The sequence below is a fragment of the Xyrauchen texanus genome, chromosome 29, assembly GCF_025860055.1.
Source record: "Xyrauchen texanus isolate HMW12.3.18 chromosome 29, RBS_HiC_50CHRs, whole genome shotgun sequence".
Classification (NCBI taxonomy): Eukaryota; Metazoa; Chordata; class Actinopteri; order Cypriniformes; family Catostomidae; genus Xyrauchen; species Xyrauchen texanus.
In genome coordinates this window covers 38532210-38547178 of record NC_068304.1, presented here as the reverse complement: position 1 = coordinate 38547178, position 14969 = coordinate 38532210, and the positions used below count along the sequence as shown (strand labels likewise).

General features: G+C 44.4%; 1 protein-coding gene and 1 pseudogene across 1 annotated transcript in view; one reads left to right on the top strand and one right to left on the bottom strand.

The window, feature by feature from the left end:
- Positions 1–754: 754 nt before the first annotated feature.
- The window catches only part of LOC127623211 (serine/threonine-protein phosphatase 6 regulatory subunit 2-like), a 33236-nt gene continuing 19021 nt past the window's right edge, over positions 755–14969 (top strand). The window contains exons 1-3 of the mRNA XM_052097541.1: positions 755–988; positions 11515–11656; positions 13324–13559. Of these exons, the coding sequence (XP_051953501.1) occupies positions 13333–13559 (227 nt within the window). The 5' untranslated portion in view covers positions 755–988; positions 11515–11656; positions 13324–13332. The remainder of the gene's footprint in view (positions 989–11514; positions 11657–13323; positions 13560–14969) is intronic.
- LOC127623074 (uncharacterized) lies at positions 4474–6453 on the bottom strand (annotated as a pseudogene).

The following is a 14969-nucleotide window of genomic DNA, read 5'->3' as shown; positions in this document are numbered from 1 at the left end:
TAATCTCCACTTTTGACCAGCCCAGACCATGTCTTCTGAAATGATCCAGTCGGTTTTAGGTGAGAACAGACCAAAATAAAACTCCCTTTTCACGGTACATCTTACCATTGTGGTCTCCTTGGTAATCATGATTTCAAGCTCAATTATGCGCCGATCACTAGATGGTGCTATTGGAAGTGTAATCGAGCTTGAAATCATGATTGCCAAGGAGACTGCGGTAAAGTTACATTTTGATCTGTTCTAACCCAAAACCGATTTGATCACTTCAGATGACATTGATTAACCCACTTGAGTCTTATGGGTTACTTTTATGCAGTCTTTATGTGCTTTATGAGCTTCAAAGGTCTGGTCACCATTCACTTGCATTGTATGGACCTACAGAGCTGAGATATTCTTGTAAAAATCTTTATTTGTGTTCTGCAAAAGAAAGTAAGTCATACACATCTGGAATGGCATGAGGGCGAGTAAATGATGAGAGAATGTTTGGGTGAACTACTTAATTAGTAGGTCAATATAAGAATAGGCCTATAATGATTTTTAATAAAACGTCATAAAGACTGAATTGAAAATGAAGGAGAAAACATATATAGCCCCAACACACTCAGACAGTAATATCTCGTTCACAGTTTATTCATCATTCGTTAACACGAGCAAATTTATCCAACTAATCCATAAACATGATAAATCAAAACTCAAGCGCGTTCACGCAAAACAGCATGCGCGTCCACGCATCTCCTGAATCGGCCATTTTAACTTGAGATATGATGTCAAAATCTTTTTCTGCTCACAGTTGAAAGCTCTGAAGGGGACTAAGACTAGGACTAGGACTGTGACTGGAGCAGGGTTGCTGAAGAAAAGAGGAGTACAGGGGCTGGAGGACTGGGATCTATGGATGCAGGACGATGCATAGCACATTAAATATCGGATCTCCCCTCTAACACAATACAGGGCTGGTCTGAGAAGAGATTGCTGTCTGTCTGACATACTTGTAAGTTCACAGCAGTTCATTTATACACACTAACGTTATTTATCACCACGTGACAGCACAATATGGGCGGTGGTAAATTGGCAATGCTAATATTACACAGAAGCGACTTTAACCTTGAAATGTATGGTAATAATCAGTCTTAGTCTTTTATTTATTACATAAATTAACTTAGAGATATTTCTGCACGTAGTAATGGTCCCGCGAAATGCGTCTTGGACTCTTGAGAATATGTACTTTTGTTTATGTAAATAAGCTAAATGCGGTTTGAAGGGTTTTGGTAGTGGATTCATTTATAATGCTGTGCAATAACGTATTCAGTAAACGGACGTGCGAATTTCTAGCGCTCTGATTGGTGGTTCGCGTCTGGCCTCTGCGCTCTGATTGGTGGTTTGCGTCTGGCCTCTGCGCTCTGATTGGTCTCTCGCTGACAGTGAAATTAAGCGAGGTCTTGACATGGTAAAGATTTAATTTCGCGTCTTTAAAATTAAGAAATATTTAAAAAAAATATCAAGGGAAGAATAGGAATTGTACAGTTGTCCTTAAAGGAAAATTATCTCATCATTTACTCACCCTGAAGTCATCCCAGACAGAAATGAAGATTTTTAGAAGAATATCTCTGCTCTGTAGGTCCTTACAATGCAAGTGAATGGTGACCAGAACTTTGAAGCTCCAAAAAGCACATAAATGCAGCATAAAAGTAATCAGTATGACTCCAATGGTTTAATCAATGTCTTGTGTAGCGATTCAATCAATTTTGTGTAAGAACAGACCAAAATATAACTCCCTTTTGCAGTTTCACCCTTATTAGTTTATGCATTCAGATGGCATTTATAACAATTACAGCATGTCTGGTCCTGAAGCATTTCCTGTAGTGGCATATTTATAACCAAGCACTGTCAAAATAAAATGACTATTGCACAATTTTAAAACCGAACAAACAATATATGTGCAAGAACTGAAAAATAATCCAAGGATCTGGCATTACCAGAGCCTGTACATAAGACTCTTGAGTTAGTTTACCTGAAATGTCTTATCCAGATACGTTGTTGACCCTGGCCGCGTGCGTCTACGTGATGAAAGTGTAGTTTATCTGCTCACGATTATTTCCTCAGCGGAAAAGTCAGGAATATTGCATAGCTCCTATTATAATCAGTGAAGCTGATAATTCTGTGAGCATGTGACGTGCAGACAAGGTAAGGTGTTTTATTATTTAAAAATAAACTTTCCTTTTGTGTCTCTTTCTTCTGCGCTAGCTTCTATACTATACCAGCTGCTATGAGATCTTGGCAGCGATACTGCAGATATCGTTCACTATTGTTCGACAAAATATGATAAGTCACTTTGGATTAAAGCGTCTGCTAAAAGACAAAATGTAAATGAGTTGCGCAGCTTCATTCATTATAATGGGAGCGATCTATAGCAGAGACTATTTAGCAGAGACTGTCCACTTCTATTAAAATGTATGGGAGAAATTGGAATGCTCAACCAAGGAGCTCTAGGGCCCAACGGTCAACGGATGTAGAAAGGAGGTCCCGCCTTACAGTTAAAAGAGCCAATCACCTTTAAGATATAGACATCACCTGTCAATCGCCTCGAGAATGTGCTGGGAAAATTGCGTGTTTTACCGTAAATATGAGGTAAAGAATCACATTACACGATTCCAGTATTGTCAGATTTTATTGCTGATTGTAAATAATGACCTTTGATCGTAATCTTGACCAACCGCTTTTGAGATTTTGGTCTTTCTCCATTCAAGTAGATAGGAGCTGCACTGGCATAACTGGAAATCCAGAGAGCGTTCCCAATATGGCCGACAGTGGACTGACTTGCTTGTAGTGCAGCCTCTCCTTAAAACACCTAACCTTGATACGACCGTTCTCTCCAATTTTAGACCTATTTATAAATGACCTTTTATCTCAAAAATCTTAGGGAAAGCAGTACCTTGTCCTTTTTTTAGATAACAAATAAAACATTTTAAGGATTCCAGTCCGGTTTTACTCAACACGGCACTGAATCTGCCCTTTTAAAAGATTTTAACGATATTATTTTAACTGTTGATTCTGGGAACTCTGCGATTTTGGTGCTTAGCACTGCCTTTGATACCGTGGATCATTGCATCCTTATCTAACGCCATGAGCTGTGTGCAGGCATCCTTGGTAATGCTCTAAGCTGGTTTAAATCTTATATCTCAAACAGAAGCTTCTCAGTTTCTTTTGGTGAATTTCCATCTGTCTTAGCCCCTCTCACCTGTGGCATTCCTCAGGGCTCTTTTCTGGCTCTTGTACTGTTTTCGCTTTATATGCTTCCTTTAGGAAATATGGCGCATCTATTAATTGTTATGCAGATAATACTCAAATGTACTTACCTTTGAAAATAAATGATGGTAATACACTAGAACCTTCGCTGGCCTGTCTAGAGGATGAAATCGTGGATGTCTTTAAAAATGTTTAAGCCTTAATGACACAATCTGAGATAATTATGTTGGTCCCTCTGATTCTGCTAGCCCGGCCTATGTTAATTCGGGGCAGTTGGCTCCTTTTCCACAAACCGTTTGTGAACAATCTAGGCTAAACGGATCAATTCTGTTGTGACTAGCTTTTTTCAATTGAGACTTTTAACTAAAGTCAAGCCGTTCTTGTCATTAAAGGACCTTGTAAAGGTCATCCATGCATTTATTTTTGCCCGTCTGGATTACTGTAACAATAGGTTACTCACGTAACCCCGGTTCTCTGAAACATCGAGTGGAGAGATCCACCTATGGGAAGGGCATCCGTACCTGACCTCTGCAGAAGCATCCAATTGCACCAAGTCTGGCTAGACAGACAGAAGCGCGTGTCCTATGCTCGGTAAGGTCCCGCCCCTTACCTAAGGGCATATAACAATCTGCACGCGCTGCTGCTCCTCAGTAAGAATATTCGCTTCTCGTGCAGCAAGCGGGGCAAGCTGGTGGATCTCTCCACTCGATGTTTCAGAGAACCGAGGTTACGTGAGTAACCTATTGTTCTCTTTCATCATCTCGTGTTCGAGATCCACCTATGGGAGACATGGACAGCTCCCCGATTGCCCAATACACTCACAGTGAGGTCCTGCAAGCCAGAAAGGGAGCGGTCAGCCCCAAGGAGGCGGTGCTTGACACGTCCGTAATTACACACATGGCAACCCTGAAGCACACAAGTGAGAACTGTGTACTGGCAGAGCTGAAGAAACATGTTAGTGGCACAAACATAAATATCAGCCCAGCAGCACCCAGTAAAGACAACACCCAGCAGGAATGTTAATGCATGCTCGGTGACATGAATGTGTACAGCCAACCGGCCCATTACCCCTTTTCCCTACTTCATATATGTATATATATATATATATATATATATATATATATATATATATATATATATATATATATATATAAAATATATTACATATATAAAGAAAAAGGAACCAACAGGGGAGGGGCTATGAAGAACCCACCCCTAGGACAGAATGAGCTACGGGGTCCTGGTTACATCCAGTCGGTAGTAGCGTACAAAAGTATGGGGAGAAGCCCAGCTGGCAGCAGAACAGATGTCCTGCAATGAAACTCCCCTGAACAGAGCCCAAGAGGCGGCCATGCCCCTCGTTGAGTGGGCTCTGATGCCTTCTGGAGGCAGCACTCCTGAAGATTCATAAGCCAAAATTATAGCTTCCACAAGCCAATGTGAGAGGCGTTGCTTAGAAATGGGATTCCCAGTGAGGAGGAGCCCAAGAGATAAAGAGCTGATTGCTCTTCCGAAAAGCACTGGTCCTATCCAAGTAAGCCCGCGGGACACGGACCGGACACAGACCATTCAGCCTCTGATCCTCTTCAGATGAAAAAGGAGGAGGGTGAAAAGCGGAAAGCTCCATTACCTCACTGCGAGAATGCTGGGAAGCATTTCGGCATAAAGGCGGGTTAGGCTTAAGAAAAACCTTATCTCCACTAAGAGAATTTAGTGCACGAGGAATGAACAGAGAGTGCATGTAGGTCACTGACACGTTTAGCTGATGCTAAGGCCAGGAGCAACGCTGTCTTAAAAGACAGAATTTTCAGGGAAGCGCCTCCCAGGGGCTCAAAAGGTGGCTGACATAAAGCCTCCAGCACCATGGAGAGGTCCCATTCAGGGACAGTCCTTCTAGTAACTGGGAGAGAGCGGTGGGCACCCTTCATAAATCTACTGAATGAGGGGTGCTGCCCTGCCGTTAAGCCATCAAACCCAACATGACAAGCGGAAATAGCTGCCAGGTAGACCTTAATAGTGGAAAAAGTCCTGCCTTTATCCATAAGGTCTTGTAAAAACATAAAATATCAGAGACTGAACACTGATATGATGTTGAACCACGCTCATCACACCACCCTTCAAACACTTGCCACTTACAGTCATATAGGGACCTTGTGGAGGAAGCCCTAGCGTTCTGTATAGTTGCAACCACCCGTGGGGGAGCCCCATCGAGCTTAAGTTTGTCCTCTCACGGGCCAAGCCCACAGAGCCACCCTGTCGGGTGTGGGTGATATATTTCCCGTTAAGCCTGAGACAGCAGGTCTGTGCTGAAGAGGGAGGGGCCACGGTTGGGCATGCAGAAGAGGAATTATCTCTGCCAACCATGGTGCCTTGGGCCACCTGGGTGCTATCAAAATTAGGGACAGGCCCTGCTCTCTCACCCTGGCCAGGGTAGGAATTAACAGGCACAGGGGAAGCGCGTGAGAGCAGCACTTTGGGCCACGGGTGGGCAAGTGCGTCCACGCCGAGCGGCGTCCTCGATCCTTTAGCGAGAAGAACATAGGACAGTGGGAGTTTTTGCGCGGCGAAGAGATCTACGTTACGCCTTCGAATTTCTCCCACAACATGCCCACTATCTGGGGGTGGAGTCGCCAGTCTCCGTGGAGCGGGTTCCCCCTCGACAGAAGGTCCAGCGCCCTGTTCAGGACACCTGGAACATGGGTTGCGCGTAGCGACAGGAAGTGCCGCCTGCTCCACACCAAAAGCCTGTGAGCTAGGGCATGAAGCTTGGCGGCGCATGCCGCCCTGGCGATTGATGTGTGCCACTGCAGTGGTATTGTCGCAGTGAACGAGCACATGATGCCCCTGCAGGCGGGGAAGAAAATGATTCAGAGCTTTCCATACGGTCATGAGCTCCAGATAATTTATGTGGGCTGAGCGAAGTTCGCTTCGGCCCACGAACCGTTCACCGTCCTGCCCTCCTGAGTGGCTCCCCAGCCTGTTAGGGCAGCGTCTGTCGTTACCACTTTTAGCAACATAACAGCCCGAGAGGGGTCCCATGTGCGTACATGTCTGCACTCCTCCAGTGGCGCAAGGCTGCTGTGCACGCAGCGTCACTGTGACAGAGCGGCAGAGGTCGCGTAATGGGCTGAAGTGGAGGGATAAAACCCACTTCATGAATGCCCTCATACGCATAAGGCCCAAAGGCAAAACTTGAATAGCTGATGCCATAAGACCCTGTAATCTGAGACACTTGCGATATGGCACATTCGTCCCCTCCTTGAATTGTGATAGACAATTCATTAGAGAGCGAACAGCGTTCTTGTGAAAGGCGCGCATTGAGATAGAATTCAGCTCCAGACCCAGGAATATAACACTCTGGGCAGGTGTGAAATTGCTCTTGCTCACATTCACTCTGAACCCGAGTGATGTGATGTGCGTGAGCACCGGCGAGTGTCTTGCACCACCTCTTCCCTGGAATTGGCTATGATTAACCAATGCGTCTATGTATGTTAGGATCCTGAGACCCGTTATTCTCAGCGGCTAAGCCCGCTTCGCTACATAGACAGAACACCCTCGGACTCAGCGAGAGGCGAAAGGGAGGACTGTGAATTAGTAGCATATGCCCTGATAGGCAAAGCGAAGAAATTTCCTGTCTTGGGCGTACATATTGATGTGGAAAAAGGCATCTTTCAGATCGACTGATGTGAACCAGTCGTTCTGATGAATTGAGCCTTGAGTGTGCCGTGTGTTAACATTCTGAAATTGTATTTCCTCAAATGTTTGTTTAACACTCTGAGATCCATAATAGGGCCGGAGAGAGCCGTCCTTCTTTGGAACTAGGAAATAGCGGGAGTAAAACCCTGATTGCATTGATCTCGGGGTACTACTTGAATCGCCCCTTCACGAGGAGGGAGAAATTTCTTCTTTCAGAATGTGTGCAGCTCTTTTCTGTGTGAGAAAAGATACGCCGCCCGAAAGGTGGAGGTCTCCTGGCAAACTGGAGCCTGTACCCTTTCGTTATGGTTCGAATCACCCACTCGGGAGCCGACACAGCCTGCCAAGCTGTTGTGTGGCTCGCAAGTGAAGCCCACCTGAGCGGGGAAGCGCTTATTGCTGCGTTTATGCCCGAGTTGCTCATTTGAAATACAATGGCGCCATCTAGTGGACAACATAGAGGCGACATAAGGGGTTAATGGAGAGATGTTCTCTCTCTGTGCTGGATTTTTGTGATTTTTTGTGTTCTTTTCTTTTTTTGAAACACTTGGGCGAAGCCTTTATTGAGTGTATGGGAGAGATGTAATAGGGGCTGTGTGGTGACACTGCTCTCATACTGTTTCTCACTGTAAACACTTCCAGCACATGGAAGTTCCCTGATATGGGCTGAACAGGGGAACACACATGGTTCTGAACCGAACACACAGGGTGGGCACCCACTGGTAGGGGGGCTGACCCCACCGAGTGAAACCCTCCTTTTCTTGAGAACTTGGAGGGTCGAGACAAGAGTCCGGGGGCTGGTGGCCCGAGCGTGGACTCAAAGCCCCTGAGGCCATGGATCAGGCCGGCGCTTCCGTTTAGAATCGGAGGGGTAGAGTGGGGGGTTTCTTGGCGCGGCAGCTGAAAGACATTCTACCCCAAGGCTTAGCAGAAGGCGGGTTACCCTGCTGATGAGGTGGCTTATTCCGAGGCTTTGCCTTACGGGGTAATGGAAAGGGCGCCCGAAGCAGGAGGGTTGGGTGGTCGCGTGGTGGTGCCTGGCGCGGTGCAGCTCTCCTCGGGAGGCATAATTTTAGCGCTCGTCCTCCTTCCTCTTGTCGTCATAGCGCTGTTGCATTAAAGCGGCAGCAGGGCCAAATAGAGCCTGGCCAGGCTCTACAGGAGCACCACTAATCGCCGTTCTCACTGTCAGGGAGGCCCGACAAGTTAAGCCAAAGAGCACGTTCTCCAGCCACTGAGAGCGCCATAGACGCCCGCGAGGCTGGACGGCCTGGCCGGGCATTCACGGAGAACAAGGTCATTCACCGTAACAATCTCCTTCCACAGAGAGGGTGTGGGGGTCCCTTTTCCAATTGTTGCCCCATATCGACCAGGAGTTCAGCCTGGTATGCAGACAGAAGAGAGGAGACATTGAGGGGCTCTGGCGGCCAAGGCCGAGGCTTTGTAAGAGGCCTGGTGTATAGAGGCAGAAAACCGGTCCATTTTGTTCGGGAGAACAGGTTTGGGGGGCAAGTAGACCACCTTGAGATGGATTAAGGTGTCTGGCGACAGAGGGCTCGATGGCGGGGGTCACCCATCCCAAGGGCCGTCATGTCCTTTACTTCAAGGCCCGCGAGACCGTGTTTTAGGTCCAGCGGGTCCCCCAAAAGTACCTCATATGCTTTGGCATGCAGGAAGGACGGGGAGAAGTTGTTTTCTCGAGCCTGGAGGGGTCCCAGGAGTTTCCGTCATACCGTCCCTCTCTTGGTCAGTGGCACTTTGTAAAGCTGGCCATTCGATATTGAGGCGGCGGCTGCAGCTCACAAACCTCGAGGAGGACAGACTGGGTGAGGGCTGCAGGGGCGTTAGCCTGAGTCACAGAAGGCGGGATGGCATCCTCGTCCTCCGAACCTTCAAGAAGGCCCGCGTCGTCGTAGTCACCAGAACCAGCCGGCTCATTGGCGAGCGAGGGGTCCACTGAGAGAATCTCCTCAGGAAATTCCGGGTTGTGTTGATCAGCCCAGCTGGCGAGGCCGCGCCCGGAGGAAACCAGGAGCGCGTCGTCATCACCGTTACCCCCATCGGAGTCGGAGAGTTCGAGGTCGGTGCACTGGGTAGCGGCGACCTTGAGCCTCCGGCGGCGGAGTTTTTAGGCAACGCCAGGCAGTGGCTACAGTTTTCCGGAAACTCTAGAGCCTCCTCCGCATGTTTGAGACCCATGCACACAACACATAAAGGATGGGAATCCTTGGCTGCGATGAGGGCACCGCACGCGGCGGGCAGGCACGCGATAGGCTGCCCCAGAGGAGGCCGTAGGCTTAGAAAATGCCATAAATGTTCGAAAACTCCGAAAAATCCTTGCGTGGAGCAGGAGAGAGAAAAGGCGGGCAGCCTGGTGGTAGTTTAGAGCGAGCTTAGGCGACTTGCAATAAACAATAAACAGCTAAGTTGGCTGAAAAAAGGTTAATCACGTCAGGCGGAGGCTGATCTGTGCGATGTATCCTCCTGTAGGCGGGTGAGTGAAAAACTCTAATTTCAACCGAGCTGAGTACAAAACAGAGGTCGCGAGCGAATGTCAACTGAGGAGCAGCAGCGGTGCAGATTGTTATATGCCCTTAGGTAAGGAGCGGGACCTTACCGAGCATAGGACACGCGCTTCTGTCTGTCTAGCCAGACTTGGTGCAATTGGATGCTTCTGCAGAGGTCAGGTACGGATGCCCTTCCCATAGGTGGATCTCGAACACGAGATGATGAAAGAGAACTACCTTTTATTTAGGTATTATCCATGCATCCCTATCAAGATTACAAATGGTCCAAAATGCAGCAGCAAGATTGCTGACGGGTGCTCGCAAGCGGGACCATATTACTCCAATTTTATGTTCTCTTCACTGGCTCCCTGTTCAAAACTGATTATAAATGACTGCTTTTTGTTTTTAAATCTCTCAATGGATTAGCGCCCTCATACCTTGCTGATATGTTACATACACATAACCCCCAAAGATCTCTTAGATCGTCACATCAGAAGCTTTTGACATTTCTTAGATCTAGATTAAAGACGAGGGGTGACCGCGCCTTTACGGTAGCGGCCCTAAACTTTGGAAAAACATACCAAATTACATTAGAACTGCTTTAACAATATCTGACTATTTTTGTTTTATTCTCCGTCAGTAAAAGATGTTATCAGACGCTTGCATCTTTTACGCAAGTGGTCTGGGACTTGTAGATATATGCTGTGGATATAGATACTTGTAAACCGGTTTTCTAAAGCAAGGTCCAAGGTCCTTTGCTGTTGTTCTGGGATTGATTTGGACTTTTCACACCAAATTATGCTCCTCTCTAAGAGACAGAATGCGTCTCCTTTCTAAGCGGTATGATGGCTGTGTGGTCCCATGGTGTTTATACTTGCACACTATTGTTTGTACGGATGAACGTGGTGCCTTCAGGCATTTGGAAATTGCTCCCAAGGATGAACCAGACTTGTGAAGGTCCACAGTAATTTTTCTGAGGTCTGATTTCTTTTGAAAATACATCCACAGGTACACCTCCAATTCAGTGCACCTCCTATCAGAAGCTAATTGTCTAAAAGGCTTGAATCATTTTCTGGAATTTTCCAAGCTGTTTAAAGGCACAGTTAACTTAATGTATGTAAACATCTGACCCACTGGACACATTGTGATTATAGTCAATTAAAAGTGAAACAATCGGTCTGTAAACAATTGTTGGAAACATTACTCATGTCATGCACAAAGTAGATGTCCAAAACGACTTGCCAAAACTACAGTTTGCTAATATGAAATCTGTGGAGTGGATACAAAATGAGTTTTAATGACTTCAACCTAAGTGCATGTAAACTTCTGACTTCAACTATACATAAAAAAAAAAAAAAAAAACAGTGGCTTCAAAATTCACATTTGAGGTATGACTGTGTGAAATTTATGTTGTAGGACAAAATGTCCAAGTTTCTTCAAGTAAAGTTTACCACAGACCTTTTTGTAGTCTTAGGAAATTTGTTTTTAACCTTAAGTAATTTAAAAAAAAAACCCACATAGGTTATTCCAGAAGGCATATTAGCCTTCCATCTTCACCTACTAATTGACATCATGGTGAAACAGATTTTCAATCTTTTGAAATGGTGTAAATCTATGATTGACTGAATAGGCTCCATTGCGTGTATATACGAACGCTTGACCGCTAATGCCCAGTGTTGTGTTGAATGTTGATATTTTCAGGGTCAGTCATGAAAACCCTGGACATAGCAGGGAATTGGGATAGAATTGGGATTACGTGTTGTGTGTTGTGTGTTGTGTGTTGAAATAGAAACGGTGCATTAGTGGTCTGCATGATGATGTTTAGTCTCATGTCCTCCGCAGATGCTGAATCTCTTTACAAGGCTAAAAAAGAACATGATCATGCTGCTATCAGTGTATGTGTATGTGTATGTGTGTGCACTGTTATTTGTATTTAAACAACGGGCTTATTCTGTATTCTGGGTAACTACTGTATGTCACAGATTCATTATGTTGCTCATTTCAAAAGCACTCCTGGTTTCCTCACTGGTTATCCTTTAATTATTCTTTTCTTGATCTGTGTCCGCAGGTGTCTGCATTGTAATGTGAGGTAGCCCGTGAAAATGGACGACTGGATTATCTGACCACTGAGGACTCAGTCTGGGAAACCAATGTGTTTTAACAGGTCTCTGCATCCCATCTAAGGAAACACACACTCCCTCTGGCTGAAGGTAACGGCCCTCATTGGGTAGTTGACATGTCAAGCAGTGACCGCAGTATTATGCTATACTATATTGAATCTCAGGAAGAAATGCCCAGATCAAATTTGACTCGAAAATCTAAAGAAAAAATAAGAATGGGGTGGGGGATGAGATAAGTTGTCAAGAAAACCCTAAATGATTATTAAAAATAGATTTAATTTTCTTTATGCAAAATATAATTGTATATATATTTATTTATTTGACCTGTTCTTGAAAGTTTTTTTGTTTTGAGATTCACCCAGGAAAAAAAGGGAAGGAAAAGCTTGCCCAAAAATGAAAATTCACTCATCATTTACTCACCCTCATGCCATCCCAGATGTGTATGACTTCCTTTCTTCTGCAGAATACAAATGAAACATTGAAGCCCCAAAAAGCACATAAAGGCAGCATAAAAGTAATCTAAATGACTCCAGTGGTTTAATCCATGTCTTCAGAAGTGATATGATATGTATGGGTGAGAAACAGATCAATATTTAAGTCCTTTTTACTATAAATATCCACTTTCACATTCTTCTTTTGTTTTTTGTAAATACACATTCTTTGTGCATATTGCCACCTACTGGTCTGGGCTGGTCAAAAGTGGAGATTAATAGTAAAAAGGACTTAAATTTGATCTGTTTTGCACCCAAACCTGTCATATCACTTCTAGAGACATGGATTTAACCACTCGAACCTTATGGATTCCTTTTATGCTGCCTTTATGTGCTTTTTGGTGCTTCAAAGTTCTGGTCACCATTCCCTTGGACCTACAGAGCTGACATATTTTCTAAACTTCTTCGTCATACACATCTGGGATGGCATGAGGGTGAGTAAATGATGAGAGAATTTTAATTTTTGGGTGAACTTTAAATGTAATGCTTAAATGTGTGGTCACACTACACTTCGCACTCCCATTCAAATGCACCCATGCACGGAAGACAGGAAACGCATGTGCATGCACAGTAAATTTGCATACACTATGTACAAGTATCCAAAACATTTTATAAATAATGAGTGTGCCTTTAAATGCCAATTGTAAACCAAGCCAGTACTATAAACAGTGTATTGTATACTTAATACAATGTAGGATTCTGTGTGATATATGTATACAGGAACAGTACTTCCTGAGGGCAAAGGAAATTAGATCAGCTAATACAGCCTTTATTTGACTGACACAATTGATTCTTTAGTTTCCTAACAACAGAGTAACTGCAGCTTGCTGCTGTTTACACTTATTGTTGGATCTGCTACTCTGGTTGCATTTTATTGTTACTGGAGGTCTGCATTTGACGGTGCATTATTTATACTCTCGTCTGGTGTGGCACTTCAGGACTTTTTCTGCCATCTAGCCTTATGTCTGTTTTTCCCTTCTCCTTCCTTTTAGTGAGAGTGCTGAGTCAGTCAGTGGCAGGCAAACCTTTTGAAAAGTCAGTTCACCTTTTTATTGCATAATGCTCGAGTAACTATATAGAGCCTCCCACTCACTCTTTCCCTTTCTCTTTTAAAGCCAACACAGCTTTAATGGCAAGACTGTCAGCATTTATGATATTAATGCGTATAATGAAAATATATACGGTGAGGTAAATAAGGAAATAGATAAGAAAAGTAAGATCGACTTTTTATCGATCTCAGGCACTCTCTCTCTCTTTGCATTATAGGCTGCAGTCATGTTCTGGAAGTTTGACCTGCACAACTCCTCTCAGGTTGAGAAGCTTTTGGAGAAGGAGGACGTGACCCTGCAGGAGCTTCTGGATGAGGAGGACGTGCTGCAGGAATGTAAGGCTCAGAATCAACGCCTCCTCCTTTTCCTCACACGGGACAGCAGCATGCTGGAGCTCCTCAATCTCGTCACACACGAGCCCCCTACTGACCGGGAGGAGAAACTGCGATACAAGTGAGTGTTAGAGATGGCCTTACTGTCACAGTCTGAATGGTTGGAAGCTTTATCTGCAATGGATCCGCTAGAGACCAATACATTGGCCAGGGCAATTAATTGAACATGTTTTGGCTGTTCTGAGGGTATCAGATAGTCCAATTAACAGATTTTTTTGGCCAATTCGAGATATTCTGCCAGGTTCATTTATCAACCGACATGCAGATTAATTGTACGTTATACCACGGGTACCCTACAGGCTACCACAACAAAATAACCAATTAAAACAAAGACATTGGTTAAGTACATCAGATAAGAATGACAAATAATGTCTATAATTATTTATAGTTAACTATAGTAATTAAAAGCATCCTTATAATTATAAGCATCCTTGGGCTCTCTCTCCCTTTATCTCTCTCTATCTCTCTCTCTCTATCTATCTATCTATCTATCTCTCTCTCTCTCTCTCTTTCTCTTTTGCTCTCGTTACACACACACACCAAACTTGCTACCACAGCAAATTAACCATATAAACAAAGACATTGGTTAAAGTAAATCGGTTAAGAACGTCAGACAATGTCTATAATATCCTACATTTATTTCAATTTCATTTGAAAAGCTCCCTTGTGCTCCCTCGTCTCCCCTGCACTTACATACGCTCACACACACGCATGCATATGCACGCGCATGCGCACACACATTGAGACTCGTGTCGCGACCAACAAATAGAGCCACACCCTCCACAACTTAATCAATACAACAGCGATGTTATTCCTGATGAGATCCACTTTAAATACAGGTAATTCCACATGTGATCTCTCTGTTTCTCATGCTCACACACACACACACACACACACACACACACTACCTTGATACGCCAATGCTGAAAAGCAGTGCATTCTCCATTGCTAGTTCTAAAGTGATGTTTTCAAACTAGCAATGAAGGCCCGGACTGTATTAAAGATGCTGAATCCATGGTGAAAGAAAGTAGTTCCTCTCACAAGAGCATTTTAGAGATGAAAACCAGAAAACCCTGAATGATGTCTTAAGGTGCGCTAACCACGGAATAATTGACTCCGACCCGTTGAATTATTGAAAAGTAATGCACATCCGAGGTGTAACGTCACTCTGCTGTACGTCATGAGCGCATCGCCACCTTCCTGTTTTTAGAGTACTAGATTGTCTAATTGATTAACAGAATTTTGGCCATTTTACAACAGCCAACCGAATTAAACAATCGACATCTGCACATTTTCAGATGATCAAATAGTCCAATTAATTGTCCCTTTTTTTTGTCATTTAGAGATTATAAACTAGAGTCTTTAATCAACAGATATTTGCTCATTTTAAGATTATTTGACTGATAGATAGTCAATGAATTGACAGATTTTTGGCCATTTTTAAAATCCCGGCCAGGCTCATTAATCAACC